Below are 14,494 nucleotides of genomic sequence, written 5' to 3' on the forward strand. Positions count from 1 at the left end.
TTGGGACACTCAGGAAAGGGAGCTTTAATAAAAACTATGCCAGGAAAATAGATATAAACCAGGACTGTCCTGACCATTAAACAATAAAAACCTCTTTCCTTTTCCACAGCACCCCCCCCGTGTGCTGTTTCCCACAGGCAGAACTGAGGAGACAGGCCCTGGTTCATACAGGAAATGCTTGTGGCTGCAGAAAAACGGAGGGTTATATAAACCAATTCTCCTTATAACCACCTTCTTAAATTACATCTCACCCCACACTACACTCCAAAGAAAAATCTAGTACTTCAGCTAGTCAGCAGTATTGAGAAGAAAACATGAAGTAGCCATGATGTTCCCTTGACTATACAGATCTTTCTAAAAGGCACCTAACCTTTCCTCACGTTTTTCACAAGCAGGACAAACATCCTTTTCCTTGGATTATTCCTTCTCTGGACATTGATGAATTTGGAGTTACCACCTTGCAAAGCTGTCTGTCCCAGGTGTCGCGTGTTGTAGGTGCTCACGACTGCTTCCTCACTGCCACCCCTCGGGGCTGTCACACCGGACGCCCTCCACGGCTGTGGGTGACTTACCTTCCGTGTCTGCTTCCAGCCACCACTGCAGCCTCCCTCGTGCTTGGCTTCAGGCCTGCCTCAGGCTGACAGGAAGTTCCCAAGCATGCCCGAGTCCTGTTCAAACGGGGGAGGCTCCAGGTAGGGCCAGGCACAGCTGACCCTGCGGAGGATTGTTCTAATGCACACACTTCTGTCCTTACCGTTCTTCCAGCCCTTGCCAGCCTTAAACATGAAGAGCCCAGGCCAGAGGGAGAACAGCTTAGACCCACCTGTCGTTACCACCATCCTCCGCCTCCTCCCTGAGGCTCATAAGGATTGAATGCTGTAGAAAAAGAACTTTTAGGTAAAAAAAAGTGTGTGTTTTTTTTTCTCCTTTTATAGGAAAAAAAATTACACAATAGTGTTGAAATAGTTCAAGTTTAATTTGATGATATATGGTCTGTACTTAGACAAACAAGTTATACAACATACATAACGTGGGAAAATACCAACTTTGTCATTGCACATACCAATAAATAAATACATTTGCTCCAGAATACCAAAGAGTTTATTCAAAAAGTCAATAAAAGCACAGTTTTGCAAGTTCATCTAAAACTCCAGATAATCTTGAACAAAAATAAATGTCTGACCACTCCAAGATAGGAAAAGCCGGTCTTGTGCAAATAGACATACACACTGTAAGCGCTATGAAAACTGGCTGTTCTCAGCCCTCCCGACCAAGACCCCTTCGTCACCGAACAGGAAAGGGCCAGAGCGGGCTCCCTTTCTGCGCCACTCCAGTCACTCTAGGACTCTCACCAGCCTCGTCTCGGCTCTGCCTGGACCTTGATTGGGCGGGGGGGCAAGCAATAGAACAGAAGGGGGGGGGGGGTGTGTGACATGAGCTAGAAACGGTGGTGATGAAAGCAAGGGTCCACTCCCAGCCACCCTGATTCCCAGCCTCCTGTTTGTTCAAAATCACATACTAGTAGCCACAAAGTACCGGAGTGCTTTCTGTAAGACCAACTTGCTTCTCAGCTTGGTTGGAAAATTAATTTGCACTCCGAACCATTCTGGACATTGGCTACCAGCTACTCGACGCTACTTTGCGGCGGAAACGTGCGTTGAATTAACTCAATTCCCCGTAATCACTAATAAACTGCAATGTCCCCTGAGAGGGGACAGCGGAGTGCAAAGAGTTAAAAAGCCAAACCTGTCCCAGTACTTCTGCTTGCCTCGGCCCTGTATCCTGAAACGACAGAAAACTTGGAAGTATGAGGGCAGGTGACTACCAATAAACTCAAGCCAGAGCCCATCCTTTGGCCTGTCCCTGGGGCTGCCACAAGTTCAACTAAGCCAGAGCCCAGGGGAGTCAGGCCCACGCAAGCCGGGCACCACGGGGAAGGCTCACTCAGCTAGCTGGAGCGGTGTGCTGAGGTCACACCATACCCGGCGAGGGTGAGGACTTCTAGAGGGTAAGGCCAGTGTCACTGAGTCAGGGGAAACCGGGACTCCGCCGGGAAGATGGGATTTGTGCTTGCATAACAGCCACAGATGTGCTCGGCCAGCATCTCCCTCCCTGCAGACCCCACTGCGAGGAACGCACGGAGCTCTCGGTGTGAAGCCAGCGCCGTTGCTTGCTCAGTTTAGAGGCCAATGCCCTGATCTTTATAGACAAAGAAAAACTTACACAATTTTCTTGCCCTTTTTGGGAGGCGGACTCCGAAGACCACCTTCACGCCTGCAGTTACCATACTCCCAGCCCTGCCCACAGCATGGCGGGACCTTACGTGCTCCTCCCGAACTAGCCGTGTTTTCTAAGGCACAGTCACCAGAATACGCTCAGGTTCATCCAAAAGCGTGCACACAACACAGGTGTCCCGGGTAACGCAGAGGGGGAACTGACACCTTCCTCAGACCAGGTTTCCCAATCCACCTGGGAGACGCGCTTCCCAACAGCCCGAACGGCATGAACAGAGTCTGCAGGTTCGCTGCATCCTTATCCCTTTCCTGCTCGTTCTCAGAAACAAACTTCAGTTGATTCTTAGCAGATTGCCCTTTACCCCAAACACGCACAGACACAGAGATGCAGACAGACACAGAGCACCTTGGAGCCAGAGGAAAGAAAACGAAGAGGCAGAAGTGAATGTCGCCACTGCAGAAGAACTGTTCTGGGCAGAGGGTGTGGAGCACATGTGTCAAACACAAGGCCCGCGGGCCAAATCCATCCCGCCAGGCCTTGCAATGTGGCCCGCACCGTGCTGTCATCACTGCACTCCGCTGCGTTTCCATGACAATGACAGTTTATGACTGTTCAGTAAACCATTCGGCCCGCGATTTAGGCTGGATTTTAGATTTTGGCCCCTTCTCTGATTGAGTTCGACACCCCTAGTGTAGAGGTTTGGGGTGTGGCCCCAAAAGGAGCCATGGAGCCAGGAGCAGTCCCAGAAGGGGCGCCTGCTGTCCCACACCCACAGGGACTGCCCATTCTATCATCGAGTGCCAACCAAGGGCCATCTAGGCGGAGGGCAAGAACTCTTACTATGGAGAGGCGGGGCCCTGGCAGCTTCGAGTCTTTGGGCCCACAGCTCCTGGGCGTGCGTGTGTGTGTGTATCCTGGGGCAGTGGTCCAGGACAGCCAGTGTCACCAGGAACAGGACCGTAAGAATAGACCTGAGGCTGGGTCTCGAGCAGGTGACAACTGTTCTTGTTTATCACTCAATACCCAACACGGTCTTGTTGCTAAGCTACCCCTGCACAAGCAGCGAGCAGTCAGCCCACATTCTGGTCCTACCAAAAGCGGGAGTTTGCCGTTGTGCTTCTGGTTCCTCCACGCTGCCCCCAGGATCCCCTCTCACTAGGATACAGCACCAGCTGTTCTGCCTTAAAATCACACTCCGAGAAACAGCGTGACCAGACAGCAGAGATCATCTGGTTTCCATCATCCCAACTGGCAACAGGTCTGTTCCCCACGTCAGGAAAGGAAGAGCCAAAGGGACCATGGGAAGGAGGAGGGCACCGCAAGGTTTCCCCGGGAAGTGGGCAGCCCTCCACAGAAGGCCCCGTGCCCGGGGGACGGTCCCACCGGGAGGCCTCAAGGAAATGCCGGGTGTGGGCGATCTGGGCTGACAGACAACCTGCTCTGAGAATCCCACGGGAACCTGTGCTTCAGGGAAATCTGAGCACACTGCCTCCACCCGAGTCAGAACAGCTCCTTCACCTCATGGCAGGCCTCACTGACAGGTTTTTAAAGCATCCATTTCTACCCAGCTCCCCAAGCACATCTACTCTGACGGGAGGAACCACTGCTTGCTTCCCACTGACCTGCTCTCCATCGGGGCCAATAGCCTCTGCAGAGTGAACCAGGGAAAACGACAAAAAGGCAAGAGGGGGTGCCCCTGTGCTCAGGGAGAAGAGCATGTTGGGGGAAGGAGAGATCAGGCCCCATCCTGCACACGCACTGCCCAGCACACCCACATGCAAAAATGGGCAGCAGCCTCGCCAGGCCTGCTCTCTGGGGGAGCCAGACACGGGTCGGTCCTGATCCGTCTGACGTGCAAAAGGCGAGACGGCTTTCAGCAGGGAACTGCCAATCCACTGAAATAGTTTCCATTTCAGTCTATAGCCTCCCCACCCCAAACACGCACCATCTCATCTGGGGCGAGAGCATCCAGACTGGGCCCCCGGGAAGGCCCGGAAGCCAGAGAAAAAGGTTTTTTCGGGGGGATGGTGGGAACACAGAAATCCAGGGAGCTGAGGCTCTGACTCGGCCACTCACCAGCCCGGTGACCCCAGGCGAGTACTGTTTTTTGAGTTGTACTAGTTGGTCTCTAATAGTCCTGCCACCTCTCATCTGTAGGGATTCTGCAGTACGCCCGCCCTCCCCAGCCTGTCCCATCCTCCCGAGGACTCGCAGGGCGGCCCTCAGCAGCCACGACCTCGGCTCACGGCAGCAGGAGCTGAAGCCCAGGCAGAGCACGTGGAGCTCACCAGCCCCGGCCGGGCACGCCTACCTGTGTGGAGTCGGGCTGGTGACGTAGGCCGTCCATGTTTCCTGTACAGACTGCTGGGCAGAGCTCCCAGGACAGCCTGGTCCAGGATGCCCGTCCACGCACCTCCCGTATGCTGAGCCTGTGTCCTGCAGGCCCCATAAGACAGCTGGCCTTGAGGGCTGGCCTCCTGCTGCCTCTGTGCACAGGGAAAACCTAGAGAAATCAAATGCACTAGAAGCCGAGGCCACCAGGCAGTTCCCACCGCCAGGCCCCTGCAACCTTGACAGGGTCCTGCCACTGACCCTTCCCCTACCTGTGACCTCTCCCAGGCTTGGCTGAGGCCTGCTGAGGTCAGGGACTTCCTGCAGCTAAGGGCCAGGCTCGGCTGCCAAGCCCTTTGCTGGGTGACGGAGACGGCCCTCCACACCCACACTCACTGTGCCCCTCCCTGTGGGGACCCGGGGCCGTGGACTCCTGGTGGAGTGGGTGGCTGGGCCCCAGCAGCCCGGCATTGTGCTTCCTCTCTCTACACCTCTTCCTGCCTTCGCAGCTTGGCAAACACGACTGCAGCAGGACGCTAACCCAAGACTGGGTGTGTGTGTGTGTGTGTGTGTGTGGATCCTGGGGCACAGAGAGAATTCACCGTGGGCCCTTTACACACACCCCACTTCTCTGCCTCTCGGCGGCGGCGGAGCCAGTTCCTGGCCAGCGGGGCCAGGCGGCCCCCCCGAGAGCCACGGGTTCATCGGCAGGAGGCCTATGTACAGGGGGCGGGCAGGCCCGACGGACGGGAGGAGGCCTCTATTCACAGGCCAGCTTGCTGTCGAAGCTGGACAGGGCGATGGAGAAGGCCTGCAGCGCGCACAGCGGGTAGTTGTAGTCCATGGTGAACACGTCCTCCGCCACGCGGCCGAACTGCATCACGATGTAGTCCGCTGGGGCCGGGCACCGTGCAGGCGGGAACGGAGTCAGGACAGGGGAGGCGGGAGAGACAGACAGACACACCCAGATCACAAGGTGGAACAGGAAGCGAGAGGCAGAGGTGCCCGGGGACTCTCCTGGGAGGTGAGACAGACCAGTGGGGGAAGGGCAGGACAGAGGGGCATACAAACACCAGGCGATGGGGGCGGAGAGAGACACTCCCACCCTGAGAGGGTCCTCCCGGTCTCCCAGGCTAACCTAAGCTGTGCGACCCCGTCCTCGGCACCGGCCGCAGGGCAGGCCGGCGAGCCGGGCCTGGCGGGCACGCGGGCAGCCACGCCTCGGGGCGGACACTCACGGTCGTTGCCGTGGATGATCTGGAAGTTCTTCACGGAGGCCTGGGTGACGCGCCCGTGGAAGTTGAGAACGTAGGACTGCGTGTCGTCATTCCAGACAGGCGTCTTGTTTTGCAGCTCGATGATAGTCTCCGTGTTCTTGTTCTGCCAGCGCGCCAGCAGCGTCTCGTGCTCCTGGGAGAGCAGCCTCGGCTCCGTGACCGGCCCGGGGCCGTGGGATCGGGCCCGGGGCTGGGGGATCCTCAGCTTTCACCAGACCCCCGGGCTTCTCACACTCTGCCTCCCCTGCAGACACACTAGCTGGCGTTCTGCCCTTAGGGGCTCATGCAGAGGCGGGGGGGGAGCGAGGGAGAAACTCACGTTTCGGGGCCGGATACAGACTCTCTCGTGAACCATGTTCATGCCTGGGACAATCACCGTCATCTTCCGCGGTCCCTTAAAACCTAAGACGTTTGTCTCCTGGGGAACAGAGAACAGTGGCCACCTGAGGACTCGCCTTACTGGGGAGGCTGGAGGAAGGGAAGAGAGAGGAGCTAGTTCTCGCCATCTCCACCTGAGCAGCTAACAGGATCTAAACTTAGCACATCCAGACGCCGCGAACTCCCGAGTCCCTGCCCTAACTAGCTCCCCGTGCAGTCCTCTCTGCTTCACTCAACAGCAAGTCAGCAAACTACCTGGGGTCATGCCTGACTCCCCTCTCTCACACCCCACCTTCTAATCCATCAGCTAATGCTGTCAGCTCTACCTTCAAATTACATCAAGAACCCGGTCACTCTCACCCAGCACCGTCTCACTGAGCTCACGGCAAAACCTCCGTGGACTCCTCCTCCCCACCCGCGGCCCCTCCCCGTCCCTGTCGCCTGCTCTCCACTCGGCAGCCAGTGGCCCTGTTAAGTCACGTCATTTTCCTCCCCAGCTCAGAGTAAAAGCTGAACCCGTTACCCCCAGGCAGCTCTTATGCTCCCTGCACTCGCCACCCTCCTTGCTGCTCCCCGTGTGCCAGGCATCCGTGTGGTCCTCTCCCCAGCACCCACACGGCTGGCTCTCACTCCTTCCAGGCTTTCCCCTGTGCTACCTCGGAGAGGCCCTCCCTGCCATCCCCCTAAAAGCTCACACACACACACACACACACACACACACACACACCTGGATACTTCACAGCCCTCCCTCCCGCTTTTATTTATTTTTTTTTATCTTAGCATTTATCAGGAACAAATATTGCTTTTGTCTATTTTACAGCTTATCTCCTTAAACTAAGGGTTTAAGTCCCATAAGGGTATACGTTTATGTCTCTTGTTCATTACTATACTCTCAGTGCCTCAAACAGTACTTGGACACAACATAGTTGGGGCTCAGTAGTTTAAGACAGTGTTTTTCAACCTTTTTTGGGCAAAGGCACACTTGTTTCATGAAAAAAATCACGAGGCACACCACCATTAGAAAATGTTAAAAAATTTAACTCTGTGCCTATATTGACTATATATAAAGTAATTCTCTTGAATAGGAATCAAATAAACACGAAGAAAGTATTTTATAATTACTTTATTATGAAATATTAAGTAAACAAAATAGTGAAAAATTATAAAATTCTTGTCTTGTCTGCAGTGTGCCGCGGAATAGCGGTTGAAAAACGCTGGTTTAAGAGATCCAGACTGCCTCCCTAAAACTGACCAGCAGGTGGCACCATATGATCATACAAAACAGCCAGACAGCTATGGCTTCCCAATTAGCCCAAGTTGCTGGGGGTACCAATCCCTCATTTTAAAATGAAGTGAAATCCGTTGTAATTTCTGGTTGGTCTGAGCTGTGTGACACTGGCTAGTGACCCACCTCTGAGCTTCAGTTTCCTCATGGATATAATTTAAAAAATAATAAGACTGAGCTCTTAGACTGAGCCTTCAGTAAGATAACGAGGGCCTTTCGTCCATCAGGACGCTAGAGGGAGGAGTGGAGGGATGCACAAACAAAAACCCAGGCCTCCGGCCCCTCCTCTGCGGGAGGCTCTGGGGCTGGGCTCTCCCAGGCAGATGGCCTCCTGGGGTCTGCACTCAGAGAGAGGAGAGGGCCTGGGGACAGCCCACTTCCCTGCAGCTTGTCCCCACAGGGACGGCCCACAGATCAGGCAGCCAGTCCTGACCGTCACATCCCACTTGGGGACCAGAGACCCAGGAGCCGGACTCACGTAGCACACGGCGGCCAGCTCCTGGCGCAGGGTCCCACCTTCCAGTGTGGAGGAGGACGCCTTCTGGGGGTTGACTCCGTTGTCATAGACGGTGAACTTAGTGCCCATGAGGTTGGATCTGCAGGGCAGGCACGATCAGTACAGGTCACCCACCCTCGGCCCAGGGCAGCAAACAGCTAACAGTCTGTCCTATGAGGAGCCTGCAAAGCATTCTGGGCGAAGCCAGGAGCCAGTGTGGGGGCACACGGCTCACTGACTCCCCATCTTAAAGGGCAAAAGGCCTGGACTTGCTCTGAGTTGCATCAAAGAACCTCTTGGTTCCGGGGTAAATTCAGGGAAGGAAGTCAGGGTGCCACAGAGTGTCTCCCTGGAACAGACGTGACCGAGCGGAATGGCAGCTGGCAAGACCGCAGAGGGGACGCAGCCCGCCATGCAGACTGGGCGAGCCGGCCTGTCCCATCCAGCCTGAGTCCTGGTCCAGCCCCATCTCCACAGCTGTGGCTCCTTACCTCTCAGCTTGACTTATGCTCCCCAAATCTGGCCCTCCGTTCCTCAGCAAACCCTCCTCCCCGAGGCTGGCTCCGAGCCTTCCTCTCCCCAAGGTGGTTCTTTCTCCGTCAAAGCCTCACTCTCAGCCCTGCCCCTCAGCACTGGCACGGCCAACGTGCCTTCGTGGTGGCCCACATCATCAGTGACCTGCTGGGGCTTGATCCATCCTCGGGGGTGGGGGGGACCTGTGCCCCATCTGGCTGGGAGCAGCCGAGGGTGGGTGTGAGGCCCACCTCCAAGTCCGGCTCCGGCCGGCAGAGTAGGATCGGAGGGACAGAGGCCCGGGGAGAGGATCTGACTCCCAGCCTGGTTCTCCTCCCCGGGAGAGCCTGCCCTCCCCAGCCTGGGGGCGTGCGCGCTGGTACCGCAGTTTCCCGATGTAGCTGTCCCCGCCTCGAGACAAGTCGGTAGGGTCCACGGAGATGAGGTAATTGGATGTTTTGCTCTTCTTCCTTTTCCTTCCCGCCAGGAGGAACACCTTGGGGGAAGCAGAGTGAGTTACACTCCAGACCCAGCCTCTGACCGCACACAATCCCGGTGCCGCTCACACACTGCACTCACACGAGGCACTGGCCCTTCCTTGCTTCAGTTCCTGAACTCAATGTGCTCACACACAGGCACACGCTGGCAGCACAAAGGCACGCACACAGGTACACGTAATAGCAGCACAAAGGCGTGCACACAGGTACATGCAATAGCAGCACAAAGGCGCACACAGGTACATGCTCTGGCAGCACAGAGGTGTGCACACAGGTACACACTGGCAGCACAGAGGTGTGCACACAGGTACACGCACTGGCAGCACAAAGGTGCACACACAGGTACATGCAATAGCAGCACAAAGGCGCACACAGGTACATGCTCTGGCAGCACAAAGGCGCACACAGGTACATGCACTGGCAGCACAGAGGTGTGCACACAGGTACACGCACTGGCAGCACAAAGGTGCACACACAGGTACATGCAATAGCAGCACAAAGGCGCACACAGGTACATGCTCTGGCAGCACAAAGGTGTGCACACAGGTACACACTCTGGCAGCACAGAGGTGTGCACACAGGTACACGCACTGGCAGCACAGAGGTGTGCACACACAGGTACACGCTCTGGCAGCACAAAGGCGCACTGACCAGGCACGAGGGCCTGTCTCCGGGCGAGCTGGAGGCGGGAGTGGGATCTGAGGCTGCGGTCACATCCCAGCCCCCGGCCCTCAGGCCTGCAGGAGACATGCACGCTCCGGCCCGCCCCACCTTCTTCCCGTCCTCTCGGTCCAGGTGCAGGAAGTAGGTGGGGTACATCCCCCGGTCCATCCCCTTCTTGTCCCTCGAGATGCGGCACTTGATGGTGATGCCCTGGGGAGCTGGCCTCTGTGCAAACTCCTCCAGATCCTGGACCTCAACTTCTGCCGAGGGCTCGGGGGCTGATGGGCTGAGGGCTGAGGCTGCCTCCTACAGGGGAGAGGGGGACCCCGAGCAGCTGAAATTGGGGGTCTGGAGTCCAGAGCTGACCTTTATGTGGTGGTGGTGGAGATGAGACATGGGCCGTGGATGCGGGCCAGCCTGGCCGGGGGTCATCAGCTGGCTTCCCGCCCTCCCTCCCTCAGCATCCCTGGGGGTAGAGCTGGAGGACAGGGGCAGGCTCTTAGATCATCCTGCCCACCTCCACTGCCCCCACCTCCGGGCCTGGGAAAAGACAGGAGCCCAGGCCTGAGCGGCTCTCCACAGGCCCAGCCCCCGCGAGCCACTCACTGTCAGTCCTCCACACCCATCTCCCCTGCAGCCTGGGTGAGTACCAGCCCACTGCCGTCCACCTACTCACCCTGACGGACTTCCTGCTAGTGGCTGAGCTGGGGCGGGTATTGCTGTTTAGCTGGGAGGAACTGGAGCTGTATTCCTCCTCATCCTCCTCTTCCTCCTCAAAGCTCATGCTACTGGAGATGCCTGGGCAGGAAGGAGCAGGATGCGAGGCATGGTCACACACACACACACACACACACACTCACACACACACCCAGGCAGGAGCAGGATGGGAGGCGTGGTCACACACACACACACACACACACTCACACACACACCCAGGCAGGAGCAGGATGGGAGGCGTGGTCACACACACACACACACACACACACACTCACACACACACCCAGGCAGGAGCAGGATGGGAGGCGTGGTGTCTCACACACACACACACACACACACACACACACCCAGGCAGGAGCAGGATGGGAGGCGTGGTCACACACACACACACACACACACTCACACACACACCCAGGCAGGAGCAGGATGGGAGGCGTGGTCACACACACACACACACACACACACTCACACACACACCCAGGCAGGAGCAGGATGGGAGGTGTGGTCACACACACACACACACACACACACACTCACACACACCCAGGCAGGAGCAGGATAGGAGGCATGGTCACTCACACACACACACACACACAGGCATGAGCAGGGCAGGAAGCACGGTCACACACACACCCAGACGCCTGTTCACAGGTACCGCATCACCCCAGGCCTTAGGTGCACACACACATTCACACAATGCCCAATGATGTCCCGAGGTACACAAGGGCACACTCTCAGGTACACGCTGGGACTGGTCACGGTTGTTGGGGTCTGTGCCCCCCACTCCAAGCTTCAGGTCAGTCCCCCTGACCCCTCCTCTCCGGCACCCGCAATGCCTGCCTCCTGTGTGGCAAGGCCTGGCGGGCGGACCCTGTGCTGGGAGCCTCTCTGGCCCCAGGCTTCCCAGCGTGTACAGGGCAGGGCTGACTCCTCCCCTCCCAGCCTGGGAGGTCCTGCCTGTGTGCCTCTCCCCACTCAGCGCCCTCCCTCTCCAGCCTCCTTCTGATTCCATGAAATGGGGCACTGCTCGGCTTCCCTCAGCCCCCCACCCCCGCCCCCCGCCAACCAGGGGCTCCCCGGGGGCAGGTTCCTGGGACCTGCCTGCCTCTCAGCACGCCGGCCCTGCCCTAGCTCAGCGGACGGGGAACATGTTACAGAAGCATCTTTCAAAGGAACCGAGGGGAGCGGGAACCTTCCCCAAAGCGAGGGCCTCCCTGGGGGCAGCTGGGAGGAGTGGGGGGGACACGGCTGGGCTGTGGGGTGGCTGGTTACCCGGGTTCATGCTTCTTTCCCTGAACGTGGCCTCGTCGGGGGCCCTGCCCACGGTTCCCATCGGTCTCCTGTGCCTCGCACGGGGTTTGGGAACCTGGGGCTGAGCTCTGGGGGTGTCCCTGGGCCCCCACGGGGCTCACCCTTCCTCTGCATCGTGGCACGGAGGTCCTGCCCGCTGGGCGCCGTGCCCGCGCCGGCTGCCGTCGCCCCTGCGCCCTGGGCGGGGTCCAGCCGGCCCACGGTCAGGATCTGCACCGGGCCTCGCGCCTCAGCCTCGTCTTCGGCCAGAGCGGCTGGCCCGCCGGTGCCTGCAGGCCAGGACACTGCTGAGTCCCGGGGGCGGGGGGGTGAGGGGGGCGGAGAGCTGGACCCACAGGCGTCCGTGAAGTGGGCGAGGGCCGAGGGGGGGGCCCTCTGCAGAACTCTGCTTGCAGAACTGAATTTTAAAAAAACTAACGATTGCCGAGACCGGTTTGGCTCAATGGATAGAGCGTCGGCTTGGGGACTGAAGGGACCCGGGTTCGATTCCGGTCAAGGGCGTGTACCTTGGTTGCGGGCATGTCCCCAGTAGGGGGTGTGCAGGAGGCAGCTGATCGATGACTCTCTCTCATCGATGTTTCTAGCTCTCTATCTCTCTCCCTTCTTCTCTGTACAAAATCAATAAAAATATATTTAAAAACAAACAAACAAAAAAAACTAACGATTGCTATCGGCCTCCTAATGATCTGGTAAGCTCTGAAGGGACACGGGTTCTGTCACTTCCGCTGTCAAAACTGGTTTGAAACGCCTCACATCCCTAGGCAGACGGCAGCCACCGCCGACAAAGCCAGCTCACAGCGAGAAAGACTGGGCGGAGAACAAGGTCCATCCACACCACACGAGGCCCCCACGCGCTCACGGACGTGGCCAGCTACGAGCCACCAGACACACAGTCAGCTCACACGTCAGCTAAAGCACACGGGCCCTTCGAAACGGCCGAGGCTGGCACACACGCCGCCCCACACGGAGGCTCTCCCATCCAGGTCCCCTTCCTCCCCTGCCACAGCACCGCTGCCCGAAGCGAGGCCTGGCCTCACGGAGGCAGCCGCCCGCCGGGCGGGCTGTGTCCAAAAGCCTGCGGCCCTGGCCCCCACCGTCCCACCAGGACCAGAGGCCTGGCCACCGCCGGGCACACCCGTGGTTGGGGAGACGAGGTGTCAGCCCACAGAAACCGGCCTCGGGGAGGGGGCCGGCGTACCTATGGGGGGTGGGGGGGCCTTTTGGAGAGGAGCAGGGGGACTGTCTGTGGCCTGAGGGTGGGGCTGAGACGGGGAGTGTGGAGGCCCAGGGTGACTGGCTCGGATGGGGGCAGAGGGCTCCCCGGCTGGGCGGGGGAGGGGCTTCGTGGGCCGTAGCTGAGCTGGACGTCCCCCCAGCAGTATGGAGGGCCTGCCTCACCCGCAGGCAGCCCAGGTGCCCTGTGAGCTAGATGGGGCCTGTGAGCCAGCTGGGCGGGGCCCTGAGTGCTATTCGGTGCCCCCACCCCCTGGGGCCTCCCCCCTGTCCGACCCTCCAGTGCGGGGTCAGGGGGCAAGCCGACCTTTGTGCTTCCCCTTCTTCCCCTTCTTCGAGGCGGCTGCGGCCTTGGTTCTCTTGGCTGAGGCTGGTGCTGTTGGGCGGGCAGCTCCCAACTGCACAATGGCAAGTGGGTCGGCCTCGTGAACTGCGGAGGAGCGGGCCGGAGACAGAGAGAGAGGGAGACACAGAGGGAGAAGGAGAGACAGAGGGAGAGGGAGAGAGAGAGAGAGACAGACAGAGAGAGAGACAGACAGACAGACAGACAGACAGACACAAGCCCTGGGTGAGACCAGAGCTCCGACTCACACACTTCCCAGCACGTCCTCCACCCTCCCCAACCCAGCAGGCCTCTGCACCACCCGTCCCTACAGGCACAGGTGCCCGGGCAGGGAGGTGGCACTGCAGCCTGCCCACACCATGACCAACCAAGCAGCGTTCACAGCTCCGGGCCAGCCAGCTGTTGGAGCTGGGGCAGGGGAGGGGAGGGAACGTGTCTGGGATACGTGGGTGAACCCAGAAAAGGCTGCATCTCTTGGAAGAGACCACACCTGGGGCCACGCTCCAGGGCCCTTGCTGCCCTGAGGGGACGAGGCCGAGGTGGCCCGGGGTGCGGAGCGCCCTGCGGCAGGAGAGACGTCCCGGACGCCCCGAGCAGCACGGAGGCCTCGGAAGGGTCCCACGGGAGGCCTCAGGTTCTCCACACAGAACCCTAGCTGCTCCAAGTCCCAGAACCGCTTCTCACTGCTCCTAAGATGAAGACCATCATTCTCCTGCGAGTCTGGTCCTCCCTCGCCTTGGCCTTGGCCTTGGCCTTGGCCGGACCGTACACGCCTCACTTCCCAGGCCCAAGTCCCAGCCACACGGTGCTCTGTGCACCCTGGACTCCCTCCGGCCACAGGGGCCTCCTCTCGCTGTCCCACTGCCTCCAGATGTGTGCCCCCACCCCCACCCCTATCCGCTAACCCCCACTCCTGCAGACTCCAGCTCCTCGGGGGCCTCCCCTGGGAGCAGGGGTCTGCGGCTCACACACACAGCTCCCCACAGCACCCCTGTGACCACCCGCTTAGCTCTCTCCCTCTCAGGCCATCGGGCCCACGAGGGAACGGTGGCCACACCCGCTGTGCTCACCCGGACTGCCAGCTCTAACCTGGAAGCTGACACAGAGTAGGCCCTCAGAATAAACACTTAGGAACCGATGAACAGACCACAGTTCTGGGGACAGAGTTCCTGGGCATGGTGAAGCTGCAAGAGACCTGGGATCTGAAAGCAGGCC

The 14,494-nt window shown here is 58.8% G+C and overlaps 1 protein-coding gene across 2 annotated transcripts in view; it reads right to left on the reverse strand.

The window, feature by feature from the left end:
* Nucleotides 1-2,930: 2,930 nt before the first annotated feature.
* TUB (TUB bipartite transcription factor) overlaps nt 2,931-14,494 on the reverse strand; it is a 66,671-nt gene continuing 55,107 nt past the window's right edge. The window contains exons 4-12 of one of the 2 annotated variants that reach the window (XM_036426348.2): nt 13,244-13,366; nt 11,805-11,972; nt 10,352-10,473; nt 9,784-9,981; nt 8,899-9,011; nt 7,985-8,102; nt 6,163-6,261; nt 5,805-5,976; nt 2,931-5,460 (exon numbers count right to left, since the gene is read on the reverse strand). In XM_036426348.2, coding sequence (XP_036282241.1) covers nt 5,327-5,460; nt 5,805-5,976; nt 6,163-6,261; nt 7,985-8,102; nt 8,899-9,011; nt 9,784-9,981; nt 10,352-10,473; nt 11,805-11,972; nt 13,244-13,366 — 1,247 coding nt within the window. In that variant the 3' untranslated portion in view covers nt 2,931-5,326. The remainder of the gene's footprint in view (nt 5,461-5,804; nt 5,977-6,162; nt 6,262-7,984; nt 8,103-8,898; nt 9,012-9,783; nt 9,982-10,351; nt 10,474-11,804; nt 11,973-13,243; nt 13,367-14,494) is intronic. The other variant, XM_045577458.1, reaches the window with a different exon arrangement.

The sequence above is a fragment of the Pipistrellus kuhlii genome, unplaced genomic scaffold, assembly GCF_014108245.1.
Source record: "Pipistrellus kuhlii isolate mPipKuh1 unplaced genomic scaffold, mPipKuh1.p scaffold_m20_p_9, whole genome shotgun sequence".
Lineage (NCBI taxonomy): Eukaryota > Metazoa > Chordata > Mammalia > Chiroptera > Vespertilionidae > Pipistrellus > Pipistrellus kuhlii.